General features: G+C 42.3%; 1 protein-coding gene across 2 annotated transcripts in view; it reads left to right on the top strand.

Annotated features, from left to right (window-relative positions):
- Positions 1-24,022, top strand: part of LOC148137412 (putative G protein-coupled receptor 139) — a 104,099-nt gene that overhangs the window by 17,296 nt on the left and 62,781 nt on the right. The window contains exon 1 of one of the 2 annotated variants that reach the window (XM_087982735.1): positions 11,005-11,137. The exons of the other annotated variant lie outside the window; for it this stretch is intronic. Coding sequence (XP_087838861.1) covers positions 11,005-11,137 — 133 coding nt within the window. Of the gene's footprint in view, positions 1-11,004; positions 11,138-24,022 lie in introns of those variants that run through there. 2 annotated transcript variants of the gene reach the window in all.

A 24,022-nucleotide genomic window follows, 5' to 3' on the forward strand; every position in this document is an offset into this window, starting at 1 on the left:
AATATATGCCATCTGGCTAAAAATTGGGTAATGGAGATACGAGAAGAGTCGTGTTTTTCTCTGGACTGAAGTCTTGTTGGTTATCAGATGGATTACTGTTTGGACAATAGCTGTTCACATGGTATAAAATGATTCAGATGCGAACAACAAATATCATTATTCTATATTTATATTTCTTAAATGGTGCGACAATGGGTAGTGCTGTTGTTGAAAAGGACCTGGATGTCCTTGGTCATAAGTCACAAACAGAATTCTGACGGGGCAGGAAGTAGATGATACGTGGGTCTTCATGCAAAATCATTGAAGTACCAGAGTTAGTATATCTTTCACAATGGTAGTGTTTTGTTGAGGGAGTATTTGGTGCATTGTGTACATATTTGTTCTGCTTTTTAAATCATGATCTCTTTGTCACGGAGACAATGCAAAGGAGCTTCACCAGACTAAACCCTGGCATGATTTTACCATCAGGAGAGAGTGCAGTAACTCTGTGTTCAATCTGTAGCGCTGTGAGAGAATAAGAAAATGAAACTTGATGGTTATGGGCGGACACGCATTATGTCTCAAGCAGCTGAATAATGTGAAAATTCCATACTTTTCATTGGATGTTTGATTCCAGATAGTTTAGATGCATCTGCAGAGCCCTACATGTCGATTGACAGAGGTGCAGGCTCTGAATTAACTCTGAACACTTTAATCCACAATTACTGCGTGACACTGCATTGATTGTCATTTGTACGCAATCCTGTCAGCAGCTAAAATAACCTCATCCTGAAACAGTTAGCCATTCTGACCTCCATGGAGACCATGGTTCTGCTCTATTGGAGATGGAAGACAACTTAGAGAATGGCTGAAAATGTCGGCTTTATGCCTACTCAGAAAACCATATTAAATTAATATTTAAGTACAATGAGTAATTAAGCCACGTGGTTCAATTTGAACCAGTCTATCTGTGCAGTTCCTGCATTATTTGATTGTGATGTTGGAGCATCTTTCAGCTCTTACTGTTCCTGTGTTAGTGGCTTGTGAAACTGAGTGACCTCTTCCTATTCCTTTGTAAGTGATTCCAAGTGTGAAATGCTCTCGTTCTGATCACGTGTAAGTGACGTGTGGGAGTGAGCAGACTACTTCTCTTCCTGTGTAACGGCAGGAGGGATTGAATGAGCTATCATATGTCTTGCCAAGTAGTTTTGTTTGGCTGAAAGACTTCCCCATATTCCTGTGAACCCAGATTGAGGTGCTGAATGAGCTCCTCCTTTTACTTACAGTGCTGTTTTATGAATGTTACCCAGACTTGAACAGCACGATATTTAATGTTGTCCAGGTTTTTTTTTAGATATGAACACAGATTGCTTCTGGAGCTGAAGGGGGACAATTTGTTCTGAACATTATTCAAACTTCAACAATATCCCCACTTCTGCGCAGTTTGGACTCAATGGGCTGAATGGCCTCATTCCACACTGCAGGGATTGTTTGATGATAAATTGGAGATACCTGTTCTAAAGGAGCTACCATGAGGATCCCCTGCAGTGATGTCCCACACCAGGGATGATTGATGCCCTCTGATAATAAACATCTTCCCTTGTGCTGTGAATGACTCCAGTAGTGGAGCGATCACAATCAATTATCATTAAGTGCGATTTTGGTCAGGATCCTTGGTCTCTTCCTCAGTCTAGTACTGAATTTGTGCATCTTGCATTATTGTTCACTTCCTGGTTTATGGCGCTACATGTTGCATAGGGCGTTTGAGCAGCTTTGACACGTTATTAAAATTAGAAATTGCTGGAGAAACCTAGCAGGTCTGGCTGCATCTGTGGATACAGGGAACCAGCGATAATGTTTCAAGTCCAGCATGGCCACATTTTCGAACAAAAGTGGACAAAGGATGAGGGGAAACAGAGCATGTGGAGGTGCAATGCCACAGAGGAGGGGCTTTTGATTGTGGTGTAAGAGAAACTGACGTAAAATAGGTGTAAATTAAATTGTGAATCGGAAAAATGCGTTGTTTGTATTGTGCGTAAGATAAACAAGACAAAGACAAGCTCATTGGGAGACAAGGAAAATAGGGAAACCAGGAAGCAGAATGCATGAACAATGGAGAACAGCCATAATTGCTCCAGGCTGTGAAGTTATGCAATTTAATATTAACTCCTCTCGGTGGAAAAGTACCAAAGTGTAAAATGAGGTGTTACTCGAGCTGGGGTTGTGCTTCATTGGAACATTGAAGCAGCCCAGGATCAATACGTTATCATTAGAGCAATGTAGGTTATTGAAATGGGAAGCAATGAGAGTGTCATGGTTATTCCTACTGACAGAGTGAGAGTGTTCCTCAATCCAGTCTCTGTTTGGTCTCCCCAGTGTAAAGGAGACTGTATTATGAGCAGCAATGACAGGAGAATGGATTTAATGATTACAAGTGAAACCTTGCTTCACCTGAGAAGTGTGATTGGGGCCTTGGACATTGAGTAGGGAAGAGGTGAATGAGCATGTGTTGCAGCTTCTGCAATTGCATAGGAAGGTGCCATGGAGGGAGTGGTGAAGTGTTCGGGGTGAAGGAAGGTGTCACAGAGGAATAGTCCCTGTGAAATGCTGACAGTGGACGGGAGGGGAAAATGTGGTTAATGGTGGTGTCCTGCTGGAGGTGGTGGGAGGATGATTCCGTGAATGTGGAATTTAGTGCATTAGGAAGTGAGGACAAGGGGAGATCTATCATTGTTCTGGGAAGGAGGGGGTGGAGTGAGGGAGACGGGACAGTGACTGCTGAAGGCCCTGGGCACCGGAGTTTGGGGTTCTGGTTTGAAGGAAAAGGAGGTCACGTCACATGCAGTTCATTGGAATGTGGCATCATCAACCAGAAACAACAAAGATGGAGAAACTGGGAGAATGGAGTCAGCCTCCGCTGATCATGTGCTCAGCCACATGCACAAGTTCCCACTGAATAATTGAAAATAACCAGACATCTAAATTGAGGATTTCTCTCTCACACCTGCTCTGAAGCGAGATGTGGAAGTAGACCCAGAGGAAGGTCAGTGGGTGTACATGGGCACACATTCAAGCAGATATTCCATGATATTCAGAGATTATTGTTTTTGTTCAAAAAGAACGACTCGATAAGAAGATGAACCACCCATGGTTGACAAAAGCTGTAAAGGATACTATTCAATCACAATGTGATGAGTGTTTGTGTAGGATCGGGTTTAGGATGTTTAGTTTAAAGACAAAAAGCAGATGGTGGGCATGCATTTCAGCTGCGCTTCCTGAATTCTCTCCCCCCCCCCCCTCCCCCCAAGAAACCACTGCCATTAATGCTCTATCTTCTTCCCTGCTCGTCTCCCCTTTCTGATCCCAGGTTCTCCCTCTCAAATTACAGAGTACATTCTCTCACATTATGGACCCTCCGCACTTCACCTTAAACTCTTTGATCAAGTCTTCCTTCGCTGCACTTGCATCAAGCTGTGTTTTGTGACGCCACTTTGCCTCGGGTCTCAATGTGGCTCGGCCTCTCCATTCTTGCTCATTCAGGAAATTTTTCTTCTTGGAATAAATCTAATTGAAATCACCTCTCCACCTTTGCACTGAATTTACAGTTAATCCAAATTTCCAAAAGTATACTCAGCCTTCATTTCACTCTGCTAAAGGCAACTGCATGCTGTCCGTCTGGTATAATAATTTCGTCTCTCACAAAGATCTATCCAGAGAAACGTTTTCACTGTCGACATCATCATCCCTTTTAGACAAAGGATTTCAGGTGTTTTTCTTCTTCTTGGCATGAGTAAGCGTTTCATGCTGCCTTAGTATTTTAACAGAGAAAACCAAATCACAACATGATGTTTGTTTACCTGTCATTTTCGATATTGCTTCAACTTTGCAGTGCTTAGCTCGAAATGATTGTTCTTGAAGTTAGTGTCAGATGGAGTGTAGGAGGTTGAGGGGTGAAATTCTAGAAGTATATAATATCATGAGTGGCATGGATAGGGTGAATAGTCAAGGTCTATTCCACAGGGCAGGGGAGATCAACATAGAGTACATAGGTTTAAGGTGTAAGGGGGAAGATTTAAAAGTGACAAAGGGGCAACGTTTTCACACAGAGAATGGTGTGTGTCTGGAATGAGATGCCAGAGGAAACGTGGTAGATGCAAGTATAGTTACAACATTTCAAAGACATTTGGACAAACATATGAATAGGAAATGTTTAGAGGCATTTGGGACCCGTGCAAGCAGATGGGACTCGTCTGTTTTGGAAAACCTGGACAGCATGAAAAAGATAGATCAAAGGGTCTGTTTGTGTGCGATATTACTGTGTGAATCTAGAAAGCGAGAGAAAAGAAAGAATAGACATGATGTAATTAAATTGGCAAGAAATATAAAAGCAAGCATTTTGAGCTTTTCTGTGTGTATGAAAACATGTTCAAGGTGAGTGTGTGACCTTTGGTAGAAATAAAGTCAGGAAAGTATATTGAGAACATTTGGAGGGTGTGACTGGGGACCTGGCTACTGAGAACAGGCAGATAACTTACACCGGTATTATACATTCATTCCTGACAGGGGAAGGCACTGTAAGCATTTCAATGATATAAACAAAATGGTAATAAGAGAGGCGTTCTTGAACAGTCTCTAACCAATAAGACCAAGTTTTTTTTCAACAGATAAAACTAAAGGTAGGCAGGTCACCAGTAATTCATAGCTGGCTTTAATAGAAGTAGTTACAGAGTGAATAGTGGCGCTGTGTGAAATATTCCATAACTCTCTGGATTACAGGAGTGTTCCAGTGAAACTGGAGAACCTTCAATGTGTTCGTGATGAAGGGGCACTTGTAGACACGAGGCTTTTTCAGAGTTTTTCCACATGTTATCACAAAATTAAGGCTCCTACACAAGACAGAAGCTCAGAGAAGCTCACATCCAGAAGCTGGATAATGTATTAGCATTGGACGACGGGTTGGTTAACACATAGAAATCGCAGAGTCAGGATTAATCAATCTTTCTGACAAAGACGTATCTACTGGAGTAACACAAATATCAGTCCGGTAGCTTCAGTTATTTACAATCCACATTGATAGCCTGTTGGCGGGAGCTGAGTGCAACATACATCCGAGTTTGGGGATGACACTGAGAACCAAAACGTAGGTTTTTACTTAATGAAGAAGACTCCCAAACTAAAGAACAGTACAAAGGGATGGGCGCTTTTCTGTGAAAGAACCATAAAATCAATATGCTGATGCAGCAAGTAACTAGTTTAATTCATTAGGCGAATTTCTGGGATAAAAGGGTTCAATTATTGAGTACATCTAAAATGGTGAGGTGTTTGTTCATTGTGTTTGAAATTAATGAGGGTGATGTTACTGAAACGTATAAGATACAGAGGGGTATTGACAAGGTAGGTGTTAAGTTGTGGTTCCATTCCTGGGCAGAGTCTCGAACTCGGGGATACAGGTACAGCATTAGGGATATCGATTTCAAAATGAGATGTAAATAAATGTCTCCACTTAGAAGACAGTGAATATCCAGAATTCCCTAACTCAGTGAGTCACTGAATGTATTTACCGACGGGGTGGATTCGGTTTTGACACATCAGCGAGTTGAGGGATACTAGGGGTTAGATGGAAAGTGGAGTTGAGCCCTGGAGTAGATCAGCCATGCTCTTATTGACCGACAGTCCAGTCTTGAGGGGCCTATTGGCCCAGGCATGTTCCCATTTCTTACGTACTAAAGTTATGCTGTTGGAAAGTGGTAATTTTCCTAGAAGTCGTGCTGTAGAATGTTGCATTCAGGGAGAACAGAGGATTTGTTTTTGTTAACACTGGGCTCGGCAGGGGGCTGCATTCACAGTAATCTGGATCTGCAACATGACCCACATTTCCAACAGAAGTTACAGAGAGGAGAAGCCTGGAAAGAGGGATTGGAGGGGTTCCTGATGGTCACTTCCTGACCCGGCTTGGATTTTTCAAGAACATTTCCGAAATTACACCTAACCATTGGAGTAGCCTCGATCTGCTCCTGTGTAGCAGGCCTGAAGGGCTGAATGGGACATCAGAACACAGAGATGAGGGACACAACGACGGCATTCGGCCCTTTGACACTACTCCACAATTAAAAACGATTATGACTCATCTTATTGTGGTCCCAGCTGCACTTACCTCTCCATGCACCATTATCCCTGGTTTACCTGTCACTAGAAAGTCAGACGAAGCGAGCCTCGATATAATATAACGATTCAGCCATCCCAAACTTATGAGAACAAGAATTCGCACTTGAACGAGTCCTCACTTTGTGAGTTTCTCTTCACTCCAGTTCAGACTGAGGTTGGAGGGTGTCACTGTTTCCTTTTCTAGTCCCACTCCTCCACTGCTCACAACAAATTTTAAATGTAACCAGATTCTTGAAATGGCTGATAGTAAAGGTCTCAAACAGTGTCAGGATCAGTGATAAGAAGAAGTCATGCAGATTTCTTTAGTCAGACACAAGTAACGTATATATCTAACAGAGGGGCATGGTGGATATGTGGATAGCACGGCTGGTTTCAACTCCAACGTCTAGATGAGAGTGGTGCTGGAAAAGTACCGCTTGTCATGCAGCATCCGAGGTGCAGTAAAATCGTCATTTCGAACAAAAGCTCTCCATCAGGAATGGAAGGGTTCAAATTGCAACCTCGAGCGAACTTCTATGTAGAGTTTGAGATTCTCTACGTGTCTATGGTGGTTTCCTCCCAGTGCCCCAGTTTCCTCCCACAGAGCAAAGATATGCTGCTTAGAGTGGATTGGTTATATTAGGTTGCCCATAGTGTCCAGGGATGTGTCGATTAGGTGGGTTAGTCATGAGAAATATAGGGTTACATGGAGGCAGGTTTGTGTGCGATGCTGCTTCGTGAGTTCATGTGGATTCGATGGGCAGACTGTCCTGCATCCACACTGTAGAGATTCTATGACAATGACAACAAGTTTGGACTATACAAATACTCAGTCAGCATCTTCCTGATCTGCTCTCCGCAAGGTTTTGTATGTATAAATAAGATCAGCTCTCATTCCAAGAGTAACCTATTAAAGCCTTCATAATATAAGCCCTTCATCGTTGGAATATGTGAAGCGTAACATATCTGATCTGCTTCCAATGTCATTACATCATTACTCGGTAAGGATACAGAACATAATCTCAGATGTTTTGTATGTTTGTTTTCTCAGTGTTGTGAGTCTTTGTAACTCTCTTCCCCGCAGAGTATTGGAGACAGAGATATTGAATTCTTTTTTGAGGTACAGACGGAAAGTTCATAAATAACAATAGAGTTAAGGATTATTAAGCAGGAATATGCAGTGTGGGAGATATGCTGACAGTGGTACCAAATGACACAGATTCAAAACATACAGGAATATAATGCAAAACAAAATTATAAAATAGGAAAAAAAATAAAATGTAGCAGTGATAGAATATAGTTCGAAAAGGCCATGGGACTGCTCTGTCATTAGAGAGAGAGACCACTCAAGCAGGTTTAACCTGAGGGTCACCACATCTCGGGTGATGGGGTGAGAGTGAGAGAACATCCTCTTCATGGTAACCTCTGTCAGTGTGGGGACTTAAACCAGCGCTGTTGACCTACCTGTGCATCACAAACCAGCCATCCAGCCAACTGAGTGGGAGACTGCGTAACTGTTGCAGACAGAAACAGGCACAGACAAAGGGCAAGAGAAACAATCATAACAAGGAAAAAGGTACAATGTAGATAACGGTCAAGATAACAGCTGAGGATTAAATCGTTCTCTGCTATAAATAGTATTTTATAACGAGACAAGTGATTAGCAGCCGTCTTAGGCTGAATAAAATACGGTGAGACAAGTGAAATTATCAGAATTATTAATTGAAATTTGATATCGATCTCCACAAATAAGTGTATACTTTTGATTGGTCTATGTAAAAAGTGCTTACCATTGCACAAACGTATGAAGCTGATGGAATATATTGTTTGCAGAGTCCATCTTCATGGGAAATGCCCTCGAACAGGTGCTTGAAGAAAACCGGGGTAAAAGTGCCTGAGTGTCGTCTGGTCAGTGACTGGAACCCAGGGGGTTGAATGACTGAAAGTTCCTGTGACATTGAATTGCGAAAAGCATCAGATCAATCGCGATCTTATTAAATACGAGAGCACATTTGAAGGAGTGAATAGCCTCATGATGGAATTGCATAATATCTGATTTCCAAAAGCTTACATCTCTCCTCCCTCCACTTATGAGTTTCATACTGGGGCACTGACATTTTCCTGAAAATTGGAATTATTTAGAGCATTATCTGGAACATTCCATAATCCCCATTCTCCAGAACATTCTTTTACCTTTTGGTGGTATTGAGAGAGGGGGAGAGGCAGAAAGGGAAGCTGCTGCATGCGGCAGTGACAGTGGTGGAGCATGAGCCTTGTTTGAGGGTAGGTTCTATAACAGATATACAGTGAGTGTGAGGGAGCAGAGAGAACATGGTGACCCTTATCCTGACAGAGCGGGGAATGTTATTGATGCTTGTCCTGTCTTGCTGGATATTTCTTCAGACCATAGATGCACTGAGCTGGGTGGCGAGCTCAGATCATGCTTGGTGGGTCTTGCAGTGTGGCCCCCTCTTGGAAGAGAATGATCCTGGTCTGTATTAGCCCATCCACCAGGCCCTCCGTGCTCCTGTCGACACACCGTGGTGTAATTGCCCCTTATCTGCCATGCTATGAGTAAACTATGCAGGGCAGCTCCGAAGTGAGAAAGCTCAAACGTTTGCACATGGCCTTTTAAAGATGACACCAGTGCCAGGGATCATGGAATATCCAGGGGCATCCGGGCGATGGTGAGTACCACAAGCCATGATGTGTGGGAGAATCGGGCTGGCAGTGAATGAGAGGGACACCATGGGGTGGGGTGGGTAGTTAATGAGGTGCGTTCGATAAGATAGCACCAGGAAATTAGTTCGGACTCATGCAGACAATCCCTCTGTCACACTCAATGAAAATGGCACTGAGAGAAATTATTATTACATTGAGCACAATGAATCGAAGACTCTTCTGACCCCACTCCCAGTTACAAAGCTGCAGAACAAATCATCATGCAAAACTCTCCGTCATCTGGACTCACACCGATATCTCGTTCACCCATCATTCCTGGGAATACTGGCTAACGTTGCAAAATGCCATTGAAATATCTTCACTTCAGCATTCTGAAACCTGTGGTCTTCCATGAAATTGTCTCTCAATCTCCTTTTCTCCTTTTCCCAAAAGTCTTGATTTTTGGTATTTAAACTGATTTCCCTGACATCTCTCTCTAGCAGTGCGTTTCACTCCCACAGCACCCCTTGTCATGTTTCAACGGAGATATGGAACAGTAAATGGATGGGGGCGGCACATTCTGTCACTTCTAGCATGGGCTGCAAGTTTTCCCAAGCTCGGCTGCGATCTAACACCATCTTACTGAGCAATGTACTGGGCTGGTGTATACAGCTCTACATGCTGGGAGGGTAACTGCTCCTGGTTTACAGATCAATGCAATGCTATTCACTGTACAGCTCCCCGTACTGAACAGATACCTTGTCAACGTTTATGGTGTGGGATGCATATCACCCCATGCTGGACAGACCGTTTCGTCCAGGTTTCTGAATCAATGCACTGGTGTTGTGTGTACTGTTCCCCATGTTGGACAGATGGATTGGTGAGAGCTGCATAGTATTCCACCCTGGACAGATTGCTGAGTTGTACTGAGCCTTGTCTGCACAGTTTCATGTGGTCTCATAATTGTCTGGGCTGGATCTGTGAGGTGGATTGTGTATCTGATATAATTCCTGACAGAATTATCACTGGTCCAGCTCAGCGCATTCAGTTGTTAAACCCCGTGTTTTTGCAACTTATTGCCCATTAAGTAATTATCCAATTACAACATGAATACCTGTCCTTCTTGTTATGGAGGCGAGCAAACGCTCCTCCAAATTAATGCAGAAGGTAGTCTCAACCCGAACATTTTGTTATTTTAAAGGTAATTGCCAGGTAGGTGCTGTGTTTCAGATGCAATTCGTTTGGACAAAATATTAAGCAAAATACAATTTATTACGGCATTGTAGACAAAATACAATAAAAATAAGAGGAACTTGGAATAACTTGATGCATTGGAAAATGTAATGGTTATTTAATTGCTAAACAATAACTGCTCCAACATGGTGACATCCTTAAAACACACACTTGTCACAAAAGAAATTCAGGAAACATATTGTTTCGCATGAAGCTCTCCAATCCAGGAAGAATGAACATCAGAAGCCAATTCTGAGAGAAATCTCAGAGTGTGTAGCAGCCGGGAGAGATTTACTGCCTTCCAACTCTGCTGAGACCCCAGCAAAAACTGGCGAATGGGAAACCTGAAAACCCTGGTTCTGGGAGAGTTTGTCCATCACTCCACTGGACCAGGCTGCGGCTGGAAGGACCACAAGGAATGGAATGTATCTTCACTGCTTATGCCACTGTAGGAGCCTCTCAAAGATGCCTAACCCCAGCTGAGCCGTGCAATGTTGATAAGATAAATGTCAAAGTTAATTATAAATAAATAAAGCCAAAGGATGCAGCAGGCCTGGTGAGCAGACACAGACGGCCTTTGGAGCACAGCAATTCCGACCCTGCCAAAACGGAGGAGAATCATCGAGCTTGTGAAGAGAAAGCATCATCTCTCTGCCTCACCTCTAACATTACAATTCGAGATGTGCCATTAGCCCAATAGTCAGCGATGTCAACATCTCAGGAAGACCAAGTATTATTGTCATATGTCAGGGTTGTTGCGAAAGGGGTTAACTGGAGCTGTTTGTACAGTGACTGTGATTGATATCAGTCTCCATGGATCTTAACTGGGTCACTGGAGGGTTTCCTATTCTATTAATAAGGGGATTCCTTCAACGTTTAATCTCACAGTATCAGCGGCACTGTCATCCTGAAGATGATTGGGATCGGCAGCTACAGAGAGACGGCGAGGAAGAGAGTCTTAGAACAATAGACTGTAATGTTCCAACAATGGACAGAAGTTTATCCGATGGTCTTTACTTTCTTTCACAGGATTGGGCATGGTTAGAGTTGAGGATACAAGCCGTACTGATGATTGTTCAAGCAGGTTACTATCCCATGCTTGCTATGATTGGTGTTCCTGGTAAGCCTACCTTTGTCATTTCTATAAACTGTGGTGATGGTTATTGCTATTTCAGTTAATAAAATTTAACAAATGCATAAACTGTTATCTTCTGTTCAGTCACAAGCTCCACTTCATTTCCACCAATCTCAGACTCCTCTCTCATAAATATCTAAGAAGGAACGAAATTGTTTAGACCGTTTTGTCTTCGTTTCACCCTCAACTGTTTCTCTGTATTTTCTCCGCCATCAAACCTGCCCACACCCAGCTCTGTAGTATCCCCAGTCTCCAGCTCTGCCTCAGTGCTGTTGTTGAATTAGCTATCAACTGTCCCCTTGTTAACTTCAGATTTACGGCTCCAGTTCTCTTATGACCTCTCCTCCAATTGCAAATATTTTGAATACAATCTTGTTCTTGCTTCTCCAGCTATTTAATAATAGAGACCATATCAGAGTAACAATGTCACTGCATGGGTAATTGAGAGGCACAGGTTATAACCTTAAAGGTATTGTTTCAAATCCTATCACAGCCAATGACAGAACTTAAATTCGAATGACAAAAATTGGAATGAAATCTCATTTTACTAATGGCAACCATAAACCTTCAGGATTTATTTCATTATTTCACTTATAGCCTTTCTTAAAGAAACTCAGTGTGACTTCAGACCAATGACCACATGGTGGCTCCATATTGCCTTGACAAATGGTCTCACAGTCAAGAGCAGTTAGTGATGAACAACAAATGCTGCCATTGCTGGTGATGCTGACATCCTGTGAAACAACAACATTAAAGGTGACATAAACCACGGAACTATGGATGTTGGAGATTTGAAATAAAATTCTCCAGCGTCTGAAAATATTGAAGAATCTCAGCAAGTATGGCAGCCTCTGTCAGGAGAAAATCAGATACAGTTGCAAGTATAGTGAGCCTGCATCAACACTGAAAGCAACTGAGAAGTAATATTATTTCTATCAGGGATGGCTGGATGAGTGAAGGGAAAGTTAGTTGAATGGATGGAGAATTGTCCAGCAAGAGAGAGAACAAGAGAAGAGAAAGACAGGGAAAGAAATGAAATGCAAAAAAAAAGGACTGCTGATGAGGAAGTAGAAGGAAAATAAAAAGAGAACTTCTTCTAACATAACTTGTTTTTCACTTGTTCCTGAATATCACGTCAACTTAGATATGCTCCTGTTTAAAGTGAGTTATATTCCCTCCATCGCTCTTCTCTGAGTGTGAAGATCAACTCCATTGGCAATATTGATGCTGTTCTTATAGTTGGTTGGATACAGAGAAACGTAATGTGACATTGTCAACTGCTTCTTCAGAAAAAGGGACTATTACTGTAGGACTGTGCAGAGATTTAACGGCTTTTTCAGCCAGGAAGAAAAGCATTTTCAACACGGAATGGGTGCAGTATGTGTGTGAGAGATTTTGACTAGTGCCTGTCATTAGACAGTAAGGGGAGGTTCAGTGGGTGCTATCCTCGGGTTTGAGTATTATCAGCTGCTGCACGTATTCAGAGTGACCCTACTCTGGACACTGCATTCATAGAGTGTTTGGGAAACAAATAGAGCCGTGATTATACAGAAGGTAAGCTCTGTACACGGGTAAGGGCTGGGTACTGTACTATCCTCCCTGGGATTTCCAGGAATATTTTTCTTAGCTGAACCAATTCCAAACGTATAATGTGAACATTTCAAAAATGAGGTGGTCACTGAGCTGTGTCCCCTCCATCAGTATAACCTATAAACTCACACCAGAAACAGGACTCAACATGAAGTGAACTGGATTAATTCTGGAACTTTCCAGGCAGGAGTTGTTAACATATTCATCATCTCCGAAGTGCAGTCCTCCGAAATATTCACTGGCGTCAGAAGCCATCTGCCAGCTGAGAGGAAGACATTGAGTCCCTCTCCTTGAGTAAGGTACAGAAGCAAACTTCCAGATGTACAAGGGAACAGGGGGAGTGGTGAACATGCGGAACTGAGTGCAACTAGAATTAATGTTTTTGAAAATCCATTCGAATTAAAGGTTGGTAAGGTGCTGCATCTGATGAGTTCCATCACTGAGTATTGAGGAAGTGGCAACAGAACCAGTGAAAGAATTACTAATTATTCTTCAGAGCTGCTTTGAGTCTGGAAAGGATCCTGTAGCCTGGAAAACATAAATATTGTAAACATAAATATTGAAATCAGGACAGAGAGTGAAAACATAAAACTAAATACCTTGATGTCAGCTGTGAGAAAAAAAAAACAACTTTGTAGTCTTTTATAATAAATGTGACAACAAGAAACCTGGAGAACAATGATATAATTTGATGGACTTGGCCGAGGTTCAGTAAAGGCAAATGATCTTTGCTAAACCTGCTGGAGTTTGTGGACTCTGTCCATTGTATCATTGACAACTGAGAACCAGTGGGACTGACGTATTTGAATTTACAGAAGAAGTTTGATATTTTAAATGCAGGTGGGTGGAGAATGCTAGCGCCCATGGGTAGGTAAGGGTGGAATACACCGAATGGATTAAAAGTTGGATAATGGGCAAAATGAACAGAGTAGCTTATTTTGTCTCTGGAATGATAAGAATGATACAGGGCTAATGTTGGAAAATGTTGGAAGGCTTGTGCGGTCTCAGGAGGTGTGAAATGGTCACTTTCTGATCCTGTGTAAGTGACATGTGCTGTTGGACAGACTGCTTGTCTTCCTGTGCGAAAGGCAGGAGGGACTGAATGGGCTGTCCCTCCTTTATACAATAGTTTTGAGGGGCTGAATGACTTTTCCAAATTCTTGTGAAGCCAGATTGAGGTACAGAATGAACTCCTTTGTTTACTGTGGAAATGCGCAGTGTCTGGCAGCGCTTTTCCAAGAATGCTGCCGACACGTTAACTTGAATGCTGTCCAGGTCTTTGTTGCGCATGGACACAGACTACTTTAGGACCCGAGGAAAGTGTTCTGAACATTCTGTAACCGACAGTGAATATCCCCACTTCTGTTTAGTGAGACCTCAATGGACTGAATGGCCTGCTTCCACAATGCATGGATTCCCCGCTGTCCAACTAGAAATGCCTGAATTGGGGGAGCTCCACTGAGTGATGCCCCACAGCTGAGATTATTAATGCCCACTGATGATAAACATATTCCCTTGTGCTGTGAATGACTCCAACAGCGGAGAGTTTGCAATGGATTCTTATGAAGTGCGACTTTGCTCAGGCTCCTTGATATCTTCCTCACATAAATACTGCCTTGATATGATGACCAGTCACTCTTAGCTAAGCCCTTGTATTCACCTCTATCGTTCGTATCAATATATCTTGGTGTAAGAGCAGACAATGGTTTCTTCAAACAGAGTGTAGTGAACGTCAGGAATTCTCTATTCAGGAGAGTCAGGGGAGCTAGATCACTGAAAGCTCTCTGAATGGTCTTCCCTGTTTCTGTGCATCAGGTTATAGCAGTAGGTGGCCTCCAACTGCTCCTGTCTAGCAGATTAGAGGGGTTGAAAGGAACAATGGAGCATCGCACTCAGGAGCAGGGTTAGGTCGTTTGACATTATGAACCTTCTCCACCAGGCACGAAGATTGTGGCTGATCAGGTTTTGGTCTCAGCCCCACCTTCCTGTCTCTATCCTATTATTCATAAATCAATCTTTGTAAAATGCGTAATGAACTCAGTTTGAATAAATGTGAACAGAGAGGCAACACATACCTCTCAGGAAGAGAATTCCCACTCAAATGGATCTTGTAGAATTCCGTGTCATCTCTCTTACTGTGTCGTACAGCAGGGAACCATGTCCACATAAATCAGACATCCCAACCTTATCTCAACTCATTTACCAACATTAGCCCTAGATCATTCTTATCATTCCTATTAATATGCACATCCAGAAACATTTGAAATTTTGTAACTTTAGCAGCTTGCATCACTTTCTCTGACAGCTCAATCCATACACACACCACAATCTGCATGAAAATGTTATCCCATTAAAGTCTTTCTCCTCTCACCTTAAGCGTTTGTCCGATAGTTTTGGTCTCACCAATCCTGGGAAAAGGACCATCGATATTCAGTTTATCCATGTTCCTCATGATTTGATAAAGCTCTATCATGTTACACCTCAGCCTCCGATGCTCCAGAGTAAACAATCCCCAGTCTGTCTAGACCCTCCCTGTAGCTCAATCCCTCCATGCCCAGCACTACCTTTGTAAATCTTTTCTGCACCCTCTCAGGATTAACAACATCTTTCCTAATTAGACACAATATTCTAAACGTCACCTTACCAACATCCAGCCCAGTTGCAATATGATCCCCTAACTCACATACTCAACGTACTGACCAATAAAGGCAAGCATACCAAACCCCTTCTTCACCACGCTGTTGACCAGCGACTCCACTTTTAAGGAACAATGATCCTGCACCCTTTTGTTCAACAACACTCCCCAGGACCACACCATTAATTGTATATGTCCTGCCGTATTTTACCTTTCCAAAATGCAGCACTTCACATGTATCAAAATTTAACTCCATCTGTCACTCCTTCTGATCAAGGTCCCATTGTACTCCAATTGCTGGCCACTGCACCTCCAATTTTGATGTGATCTGTAAACATAATAAACAGGCAAATATTCACATCCAATTTCCTTTATATAAATGACAAAAGCAGTGGACTCAGCACTTTGTGTTACATCATTGGTCACAGGGTTCCAGTCTGAAAATCAGTCGTCTACTACCCTCTGCCTCCTACATTCACTCTAATTTTGTAGTGGATTGGCGAGCATATCTTGGATCCATTTATGATCCAAACTTACTAACTTGTCTGTTGTGTGGAATCCTGTCGAATGCCTTGCTGAAGATTGTATGGACAGCGTCTACCACACAGCCTTAATTAAACTTTTTTGTCATCTCTTCAAAAAACTCAATCAATTTTGTTAGAAATGATTTCCCGTGCAAAACATCATGTTGACTATCGCTAATCTGTAGTTGCATCTGCAATTGCAAGTAAATCCTATCCCCCATAATCCTCACCAAAAACGTGCCCACTAATGACATCAGGCTTACTGATCTATAGTTCAGGTCATTATTCCCTTTCCTCGTCCCATTTTCCACTGCTCACTGCAAATGCTAATGCAAACGGTTGATTATTTGACCAACAATATAGGTTGCAGACTGGGTCAGGGTTAGGAACAAATTAGGCAGGATTCTTTAATCAGCTAAAATTAACAAATTTATCACCCAAACAAAGTTACTCAAATTACTTTGGAAAGATACATGACAAACAGTTTGGATATTACAAATCTGAGCACCAATGTTTCTCTTTCGAAAAGTACTGACACATGCACACGTTTAATGACCAACAGAACAAAAAAATCTCGGCAGAGCGTTAATTTGGAAGAATTTGGCCGAAATATTAATTGAACTCATGATGAAAGGGAACATCAGTGGTTGTTCCAAATATCATTCAACTTATGGAGCTATTCTGTTCTCACAAGGTACTGGTAATGGGATCACTTCCTGGAACAGGTGATTTTGCTGAATTCCCTTTACTTCAGGCAGTGGGGCTATTTTAGTGAATCCTCAACAGGAATCCTCCATGTGTGGCAAAGGGGTTTCCAGCTCACACACATTGCTGGGAAGAGGAACGCGTAGAGGGAGGGAGCAACAAGTTGTTCCTTCCCAGGAAGGATACATTTCCTGCCGCTCTGAGTTGAATCACACAATACCATTATCTAGCCCCAAACTGGACCAAATGAGGTCTCTTTGGACAGTGTTTCACCTGTACGACTCCATTGCATTCCCTTCTCCATGTAGCTACATCATTGCTGCTGTCGTATGCAGAGCCAATACCTTCGTAACAAATAGCCCCATTAGATTTGTAGATGTGTTTACATATTCCGGTATACTTTTAAAATACAACTTTTAATATCTTCATAATATCTGTATTTAAATGAACACATATTCGTCTTAAAGTACTTTCCCAGTCTGTTCTCCCATACAAGATGAAATATTCATCAGATATACACCAGCTTAAAATCTTATGTGGTCAATAAGAACATGGCTGATTCTCAGGTCTAAACATCTAATCGTACAGAACATAATGCCTTCATCCCAAGAATGAGTAAAGAGAAACGTCTTTGAAAAGTTTCAAAAACACTTTGTTTTTCACTTCAGTGGAATTACAACCACACACAGTACTTCAGATGTCGTCTCAGCAACGGCCTGTACAGTTGCAGTAAAACATCCTTTAGATCAGACCCAATACTCTTTGCAAGAAAAAAATACCATTGTATTTATTTTCAAATCACGTGCTGAATCTACAGACTAACATGATATGATTTACGTACCAGGACACAGGAATCCCTTTGTACCAGCGAGTTCTGCATTCTGCCTCCAGTTACATAGTGTATTGTTGTTTTATGGGGTGTAGGTTTGCTCGTTGAGCTGTAGGTTTGATATGCAGACATTTCATTACCTGGTGAGGTAACATCATCAGTGGCGACCTCCAAGTGAAACGAAGCTGTTGTCTCCTGCTTTCTATTTATATGTTTGTCCTGGATGGGGTTCCTGGGGTTTGTGGTGATATCATTTTCTGTTCGCTTTCTGAGGGATTGATAGATGGTATCTCGATCTATCTGTTTGTTTATGGCGTTGGAGTTGAAGTGTCAGGCCTCTAGGAGTTCTCTGGGTTGTCTTTGCTTAGCCTGTCCCAGGATAGATGTGTTGTCCCAGACAAAATGGTGATTTTTTTCTCCATGTGTGGGGCTACGAGGATAAGAGTGTCGTGCCATTTTGTGGCTAGCTGATGTTCGTGTGTCCTGTTGGCTTACTTTCTTCCTACGTAGTGTTTCCGGCAGTCCTTGCATGGAGTTTGGAAGCGACGTTGGTTTTGTACATGGTCTTTTAAGTTTGTGAGTTTTTTTGTTTGAGAGTGTTGGTGGGTTTATGCTTCCTCTCAAACACAAACTTCCCGTCACCGACTTTGTGCATTTTGTTTTTTGCTGAAGGTTTGCTCACAACCCTCCCGTGTCTGTATCCCATTGCAGACACTGTGTCACCACTTGACATCTCATTGAATGACTATTCTGGTATCTGAGCAAATTGAACTCCAGTCCAATCAGCCCCTTCATCCAAATCAATAATCTAGATTTCAATCTGTTGATAACCCCACACTGATCCCTGACAAATTCCAATAATGACAGCTTTCCAACATGAAAATAATAATTATTTCTACCCTGTATTTCCTGGTAGCTGACTAGGGCTCCCCTGTTCCTGTGTACCTGCCCAGAAAGGTTGCATGGCCTCCTGCTATGTAGCTAAGTGTCGACTTGTTTCTGATCCCAGTGATCCTCCTTCCGGCCATTTGTTGCCAGATGATCAGGTGTAGTTCGTACCGTCATTGATCCTGATCCCTGAGAGTTTAAAATATGAGCACAGAATATAGACTAAGATTTGCGGGGAGGGGTGGTCGCTACCCGGTCAGAAATGTGGTCTTTCAGATGCAGCAATCGAACCATTCTGCAATATCAATCATGTGCTCAATTTTCACCAGGCAGACACTGAGGAAGAGGGGATATTTCCTATTAGTCTGATTAACATGCATCCCCTTAACAACACAACCAATAATCTTCATTTGTGGCTGTTGGTGATGTGCTGAAAAATTGTCGCAGTCACTGCACATTAAAATAAAGTATTGTGTTTGAGAGGTGACCTTATACATGTTTTTAGAATCATGATGGGTATGGAAAGGGTAAATAAGCAAGGTATATTTCCTGGGGTAAGGGAGTGCAGAACTAGGAGGCATTGGTTTAAGGTGAGAGGGGAAAGATGTCAAAGGGACCTAATGGGCAACTTGTTCACACAGAGTATGGTGTGTGTATGGAATGAGCTGCCAGAGAGAGTGATGGAGGTTGGTGTGATTACAATATTTAACGTCATCCAGTTGCATACATGGAAAGGAATGATTCAGAGGGATATGGGCGAAATGCTGGCAAATGATACTAAATTACTGTAGGACATCTGGTTGGCACGGACGAGTTTGACCAAAGAGTCTATTTCCCAGATGTATATCTCTAATACACAATGACTGAATCCTTCATTCTATTCCTATGTATCTCCTTAGAGGGGCAGAATGCTCCGCTCCCCCCCCCCCCCACCCCACCTCATTGCAGTGATACTGACTGGCTGAATGGGGTATTCCTCTCACTCGGTAACAGGCTCAAGGGGTGCAGTGAGCGAACAACATATGACATACGAGCTCCAGCCGGCTGCTCAGTTTATGAAGATCATGGCTGTTCTTTTTGCGGCTGAAAATTCTTTTCGTGTCTATTCCCAATAAACACTGATTCTCCTGTCCAGCAAAAGTCAGTCAATGTCAGCCTTGAATATCTTCAATGACCCAGTCTTCACTGTTCGCTGGGGATGAGAATATCACAGGCAGCACAATCCTAAGGAGGTAAGAACATCCTTATCTCAATCTTCAATGGGACAACCTCTAAATTTAAAAGTGTATGATCTTTACAGCAAGTCACCGCAATTTTAGATATGAGGGCACGACGAATAGGAAAGAAATGGACCATTTAGCCCCTCAAACGTATCCCACATTCCACTGACTCTGTTCAGTAAAGTATTTATCAAACTCAGCCTCACTGCTCTCTTAGGCAGACATTTCAGATAGTGTAAACACAAAGCGTACCAAATTGGTGCAGAACTACAGTGATTGGTCCATCAAGTCTAATCAGATGTTTGATCACGGCTGACATGTTTCACAACAAAATTCTCTCGCCTTCGCACTGTAATGCTTGATCCCCTGAACAATCGAAACATATCTATCTCTGCCTTAAAGACAAAAATGTGTCTATGTCTTCGTATGTCTGTGTGTGTGTTTCTCCCTATTGGCAGGTGACAGAGGGTAGTGGAGGAGGGTTCTCTTTTGGACTGGAGGCTTGTGACCAGCGGCGTTCCACAGGGATTGGTGCTGGATCCACTTTAGGTTGTCATGTATATCAGTAATTTAGATGTAAATAATAGAAGTTATCGTGAGCACGTTTATGGTTGACATCAAGATTAGCTCTATCGTGGAAGGTGAAGAAGGTCACAAAAGATTATAAAAAGATCATAACTAATTGCATCAATGAATCATAGAGTTGTACAGCACACCGTTTGGTCCAACTCATTCTTGCCAACCAGATGTCGTAAATTAACTTTGTTTCATTTTCCAGCAGTCGTTGCATATCTTTTTAAACCCTTCTAATTCATGTCCCTATCCAGATGCCTTTTAAATGTTGTAATTGCACCAGCCTCCACCACTTCTTCTGGCATCTCATTGCATACATGCGCCACCCTCTGTCCATCTCACCTTAAATCTACGTCCTCTAGTTGTGGAATTCGCTACATTGGGATAAAGGCCCTGACTATTCACACTATCCATGGTCTTCATGATTTTACAAACCACTAGAATGGTAAATGTGACTCCAATCAACACGAATGTCTGTGTTTTCAGTCATCCCGGGCCTAAGTTTTAAAATTCAATACTGACAAGTCTTTCTTCTGCATAAAGTCACTGTTCTAAAACCATTTTAATCAACTTGTTCAGCCACTTTTTAAAACACCTCTGTGGGATTTGAATCTAGACTTTTGGGCTCAGAGGTTGGAACACCACAACCACTTGACAGCAATCCCTTAAGCTGCAACATTAGTCTCCTGTATGTTTGTTCAACAGACTGTTGTTAAATACTGTGACATACCTCCTTGACAGGCAGGACTTGAATCTAGATGTTCTGGTCCAGAGTGAGAGGCACTACCACGCAAGTTCAGGTTTTGGAATCTAACCCAGAGCTCTGGCTCAGAGGCATGGGCGTTACCGACTACACAATACTTAAAACATGGCCAGATTTTGGGTCACATTTTAAATGTCAGCTTTCAGCTCGTTGTGGGTTCATTAAAATTTGGTTCACTTTTACTGAATTACCCAGTTAAAAGAATTATATTGTTTAACAGATGAAAGGTACTCACCTCAAAAATAGGATGTTGAGTTTATGTGCTCTGCCTTCGAGATAAATTATGAAGATCTTTAATTGTTTGGCTATGATTTTCACCTTAAGTGGCTATTATCTGACATCTGCAATATGAGGGAAAGACATCCTGCAGACACACTTTGCACTATAAAGGATCTGGAACAGATACTTATCAGTGAACACCAGAGAGTTAGAAAGAGCATACTTTCTGGATCACAATTTCCCGCCAGTAACGTATGACGGCCCTGTTCTGAAAACCACGAAATGATCCAAGGCAGCGAACTATTTGCCAGCCTTTCTACCCCAGTACTATCACTCACTGAGCTGAGGTGTGGCAGATGGAGTTTAGTTTCGTTAATTACAAGGTATCAGTATTTGGTAAAACAAACAACGAGAGGACATATACAATTCAAGGTCAGGCCATTGGTAGTGTTGTAGAAAAGATAGATCTCGGGGTTCTGGTATATTTCTTTGAAGTTTGCATCATGCGTGGGCAGGGTGGGTATGAAGGCGTTTTACTTGCTGGCTTTCATTGCTCAGACCTTTGAGTACAGGAACTGGAACATTATCTTCAGGTTGTGCTGGACATTCGTGACGTCTTTCCTGAAGTTCTGTGTGCAGTTCTGGTCGCCCAGTCACATTGAGGATATTATTGAACAGGAGACATTTCAGAAAAGATTTACCAAGATATTGCTGGGAATGGAGTGTTTAAGTTATGAGGAGAGCCTCGATAGACTGGGACCTTTTCCACTGCAACGTAGAAGTTTGCGAACTTATTAAACTTATAGAGGTTTATAAATCAATGACGGGTATAGATAATGTTGAATGGCAGGTGTCCTACATTAGGGTGGTGGATTTCAAGACTGGGGTAATTTTAAGATGACAGGAGGAAGCTTAACAGAAGACATAGTGTCATAGAACTGTCCAGCATGGCAACATACCTTCCTATCCAACTCGTCCCTACTGTTCCGACGTCCTTAATTAATGTAGTTCCATTTGCTAGCATTTGGCCCATATTCACGAAACGCTTCCTTTTTATGTGCCCATGAGATGCCTTTTAAATGTTATAATTGTATCAGCCTCCACAACTTCCTCTCGCAGCTCGTTACATACACAGCATGCTCTAATTGAGACCGCTGCTCCTTAGATAGATTTTAAGTCTTTCCCCTCTCACCTTCAACCTATGCCCTCCAGCTTTGGAACGTGCAAACTTGGGGAAAAAAGACCTTAGCTATTCACGCTATTCATTCCACTTATGACTTTGGAACCTCTCAACCGTTGGTGCTCCGGGTAAAATAATCCTGGCCTACTCAGCTTCTCCATAAATCTCAGAACCCGCAACCCTGGCAGTGCCTTTGTAAACCTTTTTCTGAATCCTTTCAAGTTTCATACATCCTTCCTCTATGATGGGAACCGTAATTGCAGTAAGTATTCAAAAGTGGCCTAACCAATGTTCTGTACAATGTTTCTTTGTTGAGCAACACTCCCCAGGAACTTAACTTTAAACGTAACAGCCAAGCCTTGATTTTCCTTTCCAAAATGCAGTACAACACATTTATCTAACTTAATCTCCATCTGCCACTCCTCAGCCCATTGGTTTTCTGGTTAAGGTCCCGTTATACTCTGAGATAACATTTTCTCTCTGTCCACTGCACTTCCAACTTTGGTGTCATCTATAAACGTAATAATCATGCCTCCTATATTCATATCCAAATCATTTATATGAATGACACATAGCAGTGGACCCAGAACTGATCTTTGTGGCACTCCACTGATCTATGGCCTCCAGTATGAAAAGCAACTCACCACCACCACCCACTGCCTTATACCTTTAGCCAGTTCTGTATCCAAATGGTTAGTTCTCCCTGTATTCCATGCGCTCTAACCTTGCTAACCAGTCTACCAGGAGGAACTTTTTTGAACTCCTCACTGAAGTCCATATAGATCACTTGCACTGGTCTGCCCTCATCAATCTTTTTCATTACTTCTTCAAGCAAAAATAATCGTGGTTGTGAGACATGATTTCCCATGCACAAAACCATGTTGACTATCCCCAATTGGTCCTTGCCTTTCCAAATACATGTACGTCCTGTCCCTCATAATTCTCTCCAATAACTTGCCCACCACCGATGTCAGGATCATTGGTCTATAGTTCTCTGGCTTTTCCTTCCCAGTTTGTTTAATGGTGGCATCACGTTAGTCGGCCTCATGTCTTCCAGCACCTCATCTTTGGCTATTGATGATAAGAACATGCCATTAAGGTTCCCAGCACTCATTTCGCCGAGCTTCCCACAGATTTCTCATGTATACCTAATCAGGACCCATGAAGTGCATTTTGATTATACACCATTTGGTTCGTGTATGGAATGAACTCCTAAGAAGTGATGGATGTGGGTAAAGTTACAACATTTAAAAGACACTTGATTAAGTACAAGTATAAGAGAACGTTTGGGAAAATATGGTCCAAGCGCATGCAGGTGGGACTGGTTTAGTTTGAGATTATCATCAGCATGGACTGTATGAGCCAATAGGACTGTTTACAAACACCCAGTGTAACTCTATGACTCCATGTGTGTTTGTATGTCCAAGCATGTATCTGCATATTTCTTTCTGCGCTTGTCTATGTTTGTGTGTCTATATGTGTCTCTGTGTGCCCCCGAGTGTATCTATCTCTCTGTGTATGTTATGTGTCTGTTTCTCTCTCTCTCTCTCTCTGTGTTTGTGTGTGTGTATATATATATCTGCCTCTGTGTGTGTGTGTGTGTGTGTGTGTGTTGATGGTGCTGTGAACTGTTGCCATCTCTTGGTCCCTCCTATACTAAATCCCTGTTCAGTGGTGTGGAGAGTGAAGCATAGACTGACAGCAACAGAAAGCTCAGCAAGTCCGACAGCATCTGTGGACAGAA

Source organism: Chiloscyllium plagiosum, unplaced genomic scaffold (genome assembly GCF_037043375.1).
Source record: "Chiloscyllium plagiosum isolate Xiang-an unplaced genomic scaffold, Cpla_swu_hap1 HiC_scaffold_44, whole genome shotgun sequence".
NCBI classification, from domain to species: domain Eukaryota; kingdom Metazoa; phylum Chordata; class Chondrichthyes; order Orectolobiformes; family Hemiscylliidae; genus Chiloscyllium; species Chiloscyllium plagiosum.